General features: G+C 40.2%; 1 protein-coding gene across 1 annotated transcript; it reads left to right on the forward strand.

Annotated features, from left to right (window-relative positions):
- The first annotated feature begins 1,933 nt into the window (after positions 1 to 1,933).
- LOC130178725 (cytolytic toxin-beta-like) lies at positions 1,934 to 4,160 on the forward strand. Its single transcript, XM_056391176.1, has 2 exons — positions 1,934 to 2,041; positions 3,694 to 4,160. The coding sequence occupies exons 1-2, from the start codon at positions 1,942 to 1,944 to the stop codon at positions 4,158 to 4,160; spliced, it is 567 nt and encodes a 188-aa protein (XP_056247151.1). The 5' UTR covers positions 1,934 to 1,941.
- The last annotated feature ends 5,938 nt before the right edge of the window (positions 4,161 to 10,098 follow it).

Below are 10,098 nucleotides of genomic sequence, written 5' to 3' on the forward strand. Positions count from 1 at the left end.
ATTTTGCATTATTTGATTAACCAATTCATATAGAGATACAATTACAATTAGACTAGAATAGATTTGTGAAATATCAAATCTTTGAATTACTTGTAAGTGATTCATAATATATCAACTACTTGTAATTCACTGATTTGTTATTGATTGTTTCATGATTCACTTACTAATCATTGACAATCTTCTATCAATGTTTTGGAATTATTATTTCATCGTTAACAATAAGTGACTTCTGATTGTACGTTATTATAAAGTGTTGCCCAATAAATCACCCTGTGAACCAGCATTCTGCCTCTGTGTCTGCATTTCACTGTCTGAACATGCTTGAGGTCAACCCGGTTACAGTCTGCAGCAATACTAAAAACCACATATGAAAACGTGTTCTGTTGCTGTTTTATGTAGCTGTAGCTCATCCAGTGCTAGCCCGTCGTTTGCCAGTGGTGGGATGTACACAGCCGTATTAATCAGAACAGTAAATTCTCACGGCAGGTAGAATGGCCTTCACCTGAGCTTACAATATTAGAGATAAGGGGAACAGTGTCTTCCAGTTATTTTAGAGTCCTTACACCAGTTGTTGTGCATGTATTCACACACAGAGGTGGAGCTGCCAAGTTCCCCAATAAAATAATAAACTTCAAGAGATAAGATGAGAGATAACTTGGATATGCTATTCCATTTTTACATTTCTATTAAACTGGGAACTTGGATCACACTGTTAGTCATTGGGAGATGTGGCCGCTACAGATGTTTACAACTGCTTTGAATAACTTTATGAAAATATGGCTCATTGTCTAAGCTAGGGTTAATTTCTGATCATGCCAACGGCCTTTTGAAGAGAGGATCAGTTGAACTAGTGATACATGAACACCTGCTGACATCACATATAGGTGTGTCTCATACTTTAAAATTTAAGCTGCTGCTTGACTCCGACATTACTGGAGTCACCGTCGAGTGGAGAGGCAGCTTCAGCTCTACATGTAAGGGTCTGTCTTGCAGTTTGTTCAACTTTATTCTGGTGTTATATTCATGGGCATGTTGTTGTAAAGATTGTATATATCTTACACTTTGTGTATTTTGTTTGAATGCTGGGGAATCCTTTTATTCTCAGTGGAAATGATTCGGTTTACTGAATGGTGAAAACAAGAGTTTACAGATACCAACTCAACCGCTGGATTGCGGAAGCATTCTGACTGGGTTGTGGAGGGAGTTCGTCACAACTTTAATCACTTTCAAAGTCATTTGATTGAACATAATTATTGGCTATCATAAATGAATAAAATAAAAGATTCATATTATGTTAACTTTAAAAGGAATTAAAGTTCCTCAGGGGCACCACCCTGAAACAGGAAGAGGATGGGGTTTCGGGGAAATGGTGGGACTTACTGTAAAGTCATCTCTGTGGTGTGTGTGTTTATAACAAAAGGAGACCGCAAGCGCACAGGCAAGTCAGGCAGTGCACTATGATAAAAGTATATATGTGTGTGTGTGTGTGTGTGTGTGTGTGTGATAACAGGAAATCTACTCTCTGAATTTCTTTAGTATTGAGAGCACAGCCTGTGGTTCAGACGATTTATTATGGTACAGTATTTCATGTGATTTTTTATCTTTAGGTTTTCAAATTTTCAATTTTATTTCTAATTAAACAATTGATCGACATGCCAGAGTTGAACCGGCCCACTCCAAATGGTCCTCTGCTGCCACCCTCAGGATTGTTATAGTAACTGCAGGCATCATGGTTTGTCCCTGTCAAGTGTGAATTAACAGTTTTGCCTGTTAAATGGCTGTTATAACTTTTTGGTGAATTGCAGCTGCAAAACTGCAATTTCCCTTTGAAGATCAATAACATACTTTATCTAAAGCATCATAGGACTAATTAATTAGTTACAGGTTCTAATAATTAAGTACATTTTGTGTTTTGTTTTCCAGTTGAAATTTATTGACACCATGGCCTCATCTGGTGATGATACCATAGAGACTGCAGCCCTGGGAAGACCATTCCAGCTTGGCACACTGTATGACTGCCGGAAGGATGTTCTTGTTCCAGGTAAGATCTGATGAATGTGCTGAGTGTCTCAGTTTACCTTAACGTGAACACACAAATAAATAAACCAATGCCCAGTTTAAAGGTTCTTTAAACGAGATTCTAAACATGAATATAGTGGAGTAATGGCATCCTGAGAAGAGAAAGAAGTCAGACCCCCTCTATGTGTTATAATCTGAGTTTCTCTGGTCTTTGTTTTTGTAGCTGGCAGGTTAGTGTATGTGAGTTTATGTTACAACCTGTAGATGTTTAGGAACCAGTTTATTGTTTAGCACCAAAAAAAACTGTACAACCACGACACAAATAAATCGCTGGGCGAAGAACAAAGAGAAAGGGCAGCAGGTGGTGCGAGAACATAAAACAAACAAAACAAACCCCGCTTCCTAACCCAATCAATCCCTACCAGCTATACAAGAACACAACGAAAATAAAACCCTATCTCCCGTCTTACCTCTCAAACAAAAAATACAGTCAAGCAGCCGCCCATAACTTAGTGTTTCAAGACTGAAAAAAATAACCAGGAAAGAAAACACGATAACCTAAACTAAACTAAAGCCTGTAGCCCAAGATCCCCAAAACTGCAAAACTAGTGCCCCCACAAGTCAACAATCACAATCCCAAAGCCAACTCCAGAAGAGCTACAGCACACACTTTGACATTTAGAGATCTGGAACAATGGGGCACAGAGGTGGACTGCTCAATATTAAATCACAGCCCACCCCAGCCATTTCCACGAGGCAGCCTTTATATGGCCATAGATAGGACCAGGCGGCTGCGACCAATGCCGCAGGAGGGGAGGGACCAGCCGAAAACGAGGACCACCTTCTGGAGCAGCGGATGATAGGTCGCCCCAGCCTTAATTCAAAAGGGGAAGACGACACCATACAACGTAACACACAAGAACAACAAGAGCTGTACCCGGAGCCAATAACAGTCTCTCTTTATTAAACCATTGGTCCTCTCCACATCTATTAGGGCACAGGGACTGCATCACGCGATCAGACGAAGTACAATACAGTGTATTACATACACTGTGTTCAGGTGAAAGTGACCCTCAAGAATTTCCTCCACTGCAGAAATAAAATTTCTGCTAAAGAGATGTCCAACAAATAAAGAGATGAGACTGAAGCACGAACTGACCCTGGTCAGGTGGTGAACAATCGTAACATCCATAATGTTTACCAGCTCCATCACTGCCATTTGTGCGGCCGGTCCCAGTGGATCAGTCCAAGGCTGAATTTCTTTCCCAGTCCGACCATGGAGCCAATACTTGTCTGGCTTTACTGAGAGGATATCTCATCAATGCTAGAGTGGGTTGATGGTTGTGGCTGGATTGTTTTTGCTATTTGTCAAGTACACAGGGTAAATTTATTCAGTTGTGCTCCTTATTGTGTGTTTCGCAGAAACTTTCCTTGGGCTTCATAACGCCTTGCTGGAAATAGAAAGGGGGGTAGGGGGTGTTGTGGAGGAAGTTGTTTTGGTCTAAGATGCTGGTGGTCTCTTGTGACATCTAGTGGCAATGATGATCATTTACAGAAACTTTAAAAAGTATACGTATCATTTGGATAACAATGCTTAATGTTAGACATATAGGCTTAAACTGTAGTATTTGAAGTCTTTGTTGACCTAACATTGTATCATTGATTTGTCAACAGGTGTAACTCTGTGGGATCTAGATCAGCTACAAAAGAATACAAGTGTACAACTTCAACATACCACTGAATTCAATGTCACCGCATCAGATTCCATTGAGGAGAAGTCAAATTTATTAAACATCTCTGGCTCTCTGAAGTTGAGTCTTTTGGGAGGACTAGTGAATGTTGGAGGATCAGCAAAATATTTCCAAGACACAAAGAAATCTCACAAACAAGCCAGGATGACTCTTCAGTACAAAACGACAACAAAGTTTGAAACATTAACGATGTCTCACCTGGCTCATGGACAGGTATCTCATCCCAATGTGTTTGAGGACAACACAGCCACTCATGTTGTCACAGCCATCTTGTATGGAGCTGGTGCTTACTTTGTGTTTGACAGAGAATCATCATCAGAGGACAATAAGAAACAAGCAGTGGCTAAAAACCAAGGGGAGGGAATCAGATACACTGAAGTCCTTCCTTGAACAACTGGAGAAACTAGGTATAAAAATGGACGACAATTTGGATGACCTCTTGTCTGATTTAAAGGTCAGAAATATTGTGTGCTTTTCCTTTACCTCAGTAGACCAGCCTGACAGTTTCTTGGTCAAACTGTCAAATCATCTCAGACCAGCAGGAATGATGGACACTGCTGGGGAATCCTCTGATCTACAGAGCAGAAACACAGAGTGGCTCTCCACTGATACCAGACAGACAATGAGGAAACAATTACAACTGTTTGAAGAACTGAAGAAGTTGAGCAGCAGTGCTGACACCAAATTCATATTTGCATCAAAATATGATGGAAGTCATCCTGGGGCATGTATTTTCATATATGAAGAAGGGTCTGACGATGCAGTCTGCTTTGTTCCTCCATCAAAACCTGCCACCCCAACAGCTACTGCTGTGTCACATGACAGCGTAACAGTTAGAGTGTCTGAACCAGACTCTGCCACTGTAGAAACCAGAGTTGAATACAGAATCAAACAGAGACAGGACACACAGTGGGCATCTCAACCACTGAAGAAGAACCAAGACGCAGTAACTCTGTCAAGACTCAGGCCAGACACTGAGTATGAGATCAGAGCCACAGCTGTGGGCAAACTCAGCTACGCTGTCAGCAGCAATGTCTGCAGTGCTGTAACCCCCACAGCGGCTGGTCCACCAACTCAGGTAAAAGGCACTGAAGTGAAAACAAACTCTATCACTCTGACATGGAGCGTCCCGTCTGTCCAAAAGTGTGAATCGGTTAAAAAATACATAATTGAATTCGAGGAGGAAAACAGCAATGAATGGCAGAGCAAAGACACCGGGAAGGAGGTGTACACCTTCACTCTGACAGGCCTGAAACAGGATACGGTCTACTCCATCAGGATGTGCACAGATGTTGGTGTCGGAGTCAGTCTGCCCAGTGAGGAATTCAAGATTAAAACTAAGAAAGAAACACTGGATAAAAAGAAGTTCACTGTGATCCCAGGTGATCCACCAGTCTACCTACTTAATCTGAAACAGGCAGGAGTTCGTCAGTTCAACAAAAAGGTTTTTGGAAAGGCACCAACCAAAAACCCAGCAAACAAAACCATCATGGTTGTTGGAGCCACTGGAACTGGCAAGACCACCCTCATCAACGGCATGATCAACTACATCCTAGGAGTCGACTGGAAGGACAGCTATAGATTTAAACTGATAAATGAAGAAACTCAGAAAACACAAGCGTGCAGTCAGACCTCTGAGGTGACAGCCTATCAGATTTACCACACAGACGGTTTCCAAGTTCCTTACTCCCTCACAATCATCGACACTCCAGGGTTTGGAGACACGAGAGGAATCAAACAAGACGAAAAAATCACAGACAAAATCAGAGAGTTTTTCTCTGTCGAGGGTGGAATTGACAGCATTGACGCAGTGTGCTTGGTAGTGCAGTCTGCTTTAGCTCGTCTGACACCCAAACAGAAATATATCTTTGATGCCATCCTCTCCATTTTCGGGAGGGACATTGCCAACAACATCGTTGCTCTGGTCACCTTTGCTGATGGCAAATCACCCCGAGTCCTGGAGGCGATCAAAGATGCAGAGATTCCATGTGCCACAAACCCAGATGGATCTATTCTCTATTTTAAATTCAACAACTCTGTGCTTTTTGCCGGAAATACAGAAGCCAACACTGATGAGGAAAACTTTGATCACATGTTCTGGAAAATGGGGGAAATCAGCATGAAGACATTCTTCAATCATCTAAGCAGCATGGAAACCCAGAGTCTGACCTTGACAAAGGAGGTTCTCCGAGAACGCAAACAGCTTGAGGCGACTGTTGAGGGGGTGCAGACAATGATACGAAAAGGTTTGTCTAAACTGGAGGAAATAAACAACACAAAAGCTGCACTACAAAACCACGAGACCCACATGAAGCAGAATGAGGACTTTGAATTTGAAGTACAGGTTGAAAGATCTGAGAGGATTAATATTCCTCCAGGAAAATTCATCATGAACTGCCATGGGTGCAACTATACCTGCCATTATCCTTGTAGCATACCAAAAGATGGGGATAAAAGTGCGTGTTCTGCAATGAAAAATGGAAACTGCACAATGTGTCCAGGAAAATGTGTGTGGAGTGACCATGCCAACATGACGTACCGGTGGGATATAAAACGTGTAACAGAGAAAAGGACGTTTCAGGAACTGAAGAATAAATATGAGGCAGCGCTGGAAGAGAAGATGAAGTCAGAGAAAATCTTTAAACAACTGGAAGTAGAATATGAGCAGGTTAACTTGCAAGTTACAAAAATGATGGAAACGTTAACTAAAAGCCTGCAGCGTCTGAGAGAGATTGCACTACGTCCAGATCCTTTGTCCACTCCAGATTACATTGATCTGCTGATACAAACAGAGGAACATGAGGCCAGATCTGGATTTAAGCAGCGTATTAAAGAGTTACGGAGTGTAAGAGAACGGACAGTGCTTTTGACGAAGTTGGAGAAGGGAGAGTACCTCACCTGAAAAGAAAGGTTGGAATGGGAGAAGATGACGTCCACTGTCAAGGGAATATTCAACAATCCACGCAGTTGGTTTCAATAATTGAAGTGCCCTCTGCACAGAGCACGTGAAACTATCAACAGTATACAGAGTTCATCAGTACGAAAGCCGTGATAAAGGAAAATATATCAATATACATTATTATAATATTATTCTTAGGAATAATATTCAATAGCATCACTCTTATTCACTGTAGTGTCACAAAAATCAATCCAACCACTAGGGCTCTCCTACAAGATTGTATTATAATTATTATAATTACTGTAATAAGGAAAAAGCACATTACTCCACATTAAGTGTTGTAGTATAACCATCAGGAGAGCATTGATGCGTGACGATCTTTGTGTCATCACAGTGCATAAGAACATAATCATTATATGGTTGTAATTGTACTTTTGTTAAATCATATTTCAATCCTGTAATCAATATTTCACTGCTTTTATTAATTATACTTGTTATTACAGTTTTGCTCTAATCGTACTTTGAACTTTTGCCATCGATCCAAACGTTTTATTGCATCACACGTCAGTGTCAAGATAGAGTTTGTTTTTTGTTTTTTCTTCTTTAATTTTCTTAATCAAATCATTTTATTGAAGTTGTGTTCGTTTAAATGACATTTTAAAACAGAATTAGAGCAGTTGAACCTGAGTGTTTGTTTAAATCAATTCTTTGTGGGGTTTTGCTTTAATTTCACAATTCAATTTTAAAGAGAGAGTCTAAGTGACTAATAATTTTTTTGGGGTGTTTTCAAAAATTTTTTGTTGTCTTTTACTTTGTGTAAAGATTCACACACAGAGAGAGATTAGTGTTGAGATATAACTCTGTGACTTGCACTGCTGGACTTAATGTAATCATATGATTTCTGCTGAATAAAAATGACTAGCCACAGAACTTGACAGCTCAGGTCTGGTCTCTGGTCTTTAAGTTTTAGTTCAGTTTTGAGGTTAAGTTTTTTAGATAGAAAAATTAGATCAGACTGGGACAGTTACTGCACTTTAAAACAAAGGAAATCTCTATTTAACCCACCAGGAGGAGCAGGTGCTCCAGTTCTGGAGAGGTTTATCCTCTGGAGTCTATTGCAGTTTACCAGTCTTGCAGTTCTGCCCTGGGCTGCCTGCTCTACCTGCCCGACGTCCTTTTGTGCAGCATAATCAAGAGTTTAAAAAAAAACAGTTTATGGTTGATGTATTACAAGTGTAAGCCTTAAGCCTTCCTTTTTCTGCAGCCATATTAATAACACTTTAGGTAAATAGATGATATAGATTACTGCACGTGTTGTGATGTAGACCTAACTTATACAAGGTTAGTTAAATGTAGCACCAGTGAAAGTTAACAGCTTGACAGGAGAAGAAACGCGGTTCGGAGGAGCAGTGGATCAATAAAGTAATGTTGCTGCTTGTATAGAAAAGTAGTAGCAGACAAAGACATAACATCACATCTGCATTACCAATATATAAGATAAACAAAAAATAAAATAAACCCGTTAAACTTAATTAGCTGCAAAATATGAAATTAGAAAAATGTCAGAGGGGCAGGTGCTCGATCACCACCTGAGGTCTATGTGTGCAGGTGTCTGGTGGGAGAGACAGGAAAGACTTAAACAGCCCCTCTACAACAGACTGAACACCCCACTCACTCAACACTTCCAGACAATTCAAAAACTAGAGCCTAGAAAACAAGCTCTATCATGGTTTGGACAAAATACATTTTGTGTTGAAAGAAAGAAGATAAAGGTTTAATGTTGTTAAAACCTCCCTGGTGACACTTACCTGCTGCTGGAAGAAATGAAGTCCACCACACTTTGATTCCACCAAATTCTCCCTTTTACCATGTGAAGCTGCAGAGAACAAATAAACACAAAATATGTGGCAGATTTAATATAATAATACTAATACTAATAATAATAGAATAAATATAAAATATCACCCATGCTTGTTGTTTTCTTATGAAATGATTTATTTAACAAAGAACATGACAAGTCACACACACTAAAAGACAAATACATTTTGCTGCATACTGAGTTAAAGTGATCACAGATCTGGTTTGACTTAATGTTTGAGAAGTGTCTTGAAGGTGGGATAAGCTTCCTTTTACTCTCAGTACAGATTGTCCAGATGTGGTGCACCTATGAGCTGCATCACAGCCCCCTCTAGTGGCCGTCCTTGTGCTATTGCCACCGTCACATCTGTTTAATGAATTCATTTAAAGGTGGTGGGGCAAGCCTAAGCAAAACCTAGAGAAAAAGCTAATTTAAAATGTTTAAACTTCTCAAAACTCAATGAATTATATTTTTCCAGTTTATTGCAACGATGAAAAGAAGGTGTTTTACTTTTATCTAAAACTTTTATTGACTTTCTTGAAAAGTGATTCTATTGATTTAAGTGATGTTTTCTCCTGTTAATGAGCAGCTGGTAAAAAAAATAAATACTGAATGTTTGAGTGTAGAAACATCCTGGCAACATTAACTGAGAGAAATTACCCGATTTGTTTAAAATGTTAATTTAAAAAAAATTAATTAAACTTTTCCATGTGACTTTTAAAGACAGAGGCCAATCTGACCCCCAGATTAACTGAGTGTTACCCTGTCTCTATGTCTGTATGAGGATTATGTGTATATATAATTCACCACATTATGGGGATATTTCATTCCTTCTGTATACAGGCGTGTTTGATGGCCCTGTCCAGGGCCTTATAGGACTCACCATATTAACTGGCAGCACCGTCCTCCAGCATTTAAGAAATGGAAGGTCTTTATTTGGTTTTAAAAGAACACATTAATGGGGCGAGTCTAAGATCAGCAGGTAAACTGTTTCAGGTGCATGATGCTAGAAGCATCTCACTACACTTTGAAAATGCTCTGGCACATTGAGATTTCCAGCGTGTGATCTGCTGGGATTGTGAACTAACAGCATGTCTGAGATGTTCTGTGAAGCCAGACCAGCAGCTGCTTTGTGACCAAGAGGAGGGTTGTTTAAATTGTATTCTGAAAACAACAAGTAGCCAGGGAAAGTTTCAGAGAAGAGAGTTATGTGGTCAGATTTATGGCTGGACCGCAGCAGCACTGACTGACTGACTGACCGACCGACCGACTGACTGACTGATAGTGATAGAACTGAGTTTTACTGTTAAACCTTTGGTCAGCTGAAGACCGCGTGACGTTAGTCATGAACTTACACCATTGGTCTGTTGACTTGTTTTTACTGGTCTAGACTCCAGGTGTTCACAGATCAGCCGTCTCTGTTTTCTCCTGTTCAGCTGAATGAAGTTTCATGTCGTCTAGTGGTTAACATTGTCAGTATCTCCTACACAGGTGGCTGCACAGCGAGTCTGTTCAGCACAAGCAGAGTTGTGAAGATGAGCTTCAGGTGTTTGATGTTTAGTCCGGTGGAA

The sequence above is a fragment of the Seriola aureovittata genome, chromosome 12, assembly GCF_021018895.1.
Source record: "Seriola aureovittata isolate HTS-2021-v1 ecotype China chromosome 12, ASM2101889v1, whole genome shotgun sequence".
NCBI classification, from domain to species: Eukaryota; Metazoa; Chordata; class Actinopteri; order Carangiformes; family Carangidae; genus Seriola; species Seriola aureovittata.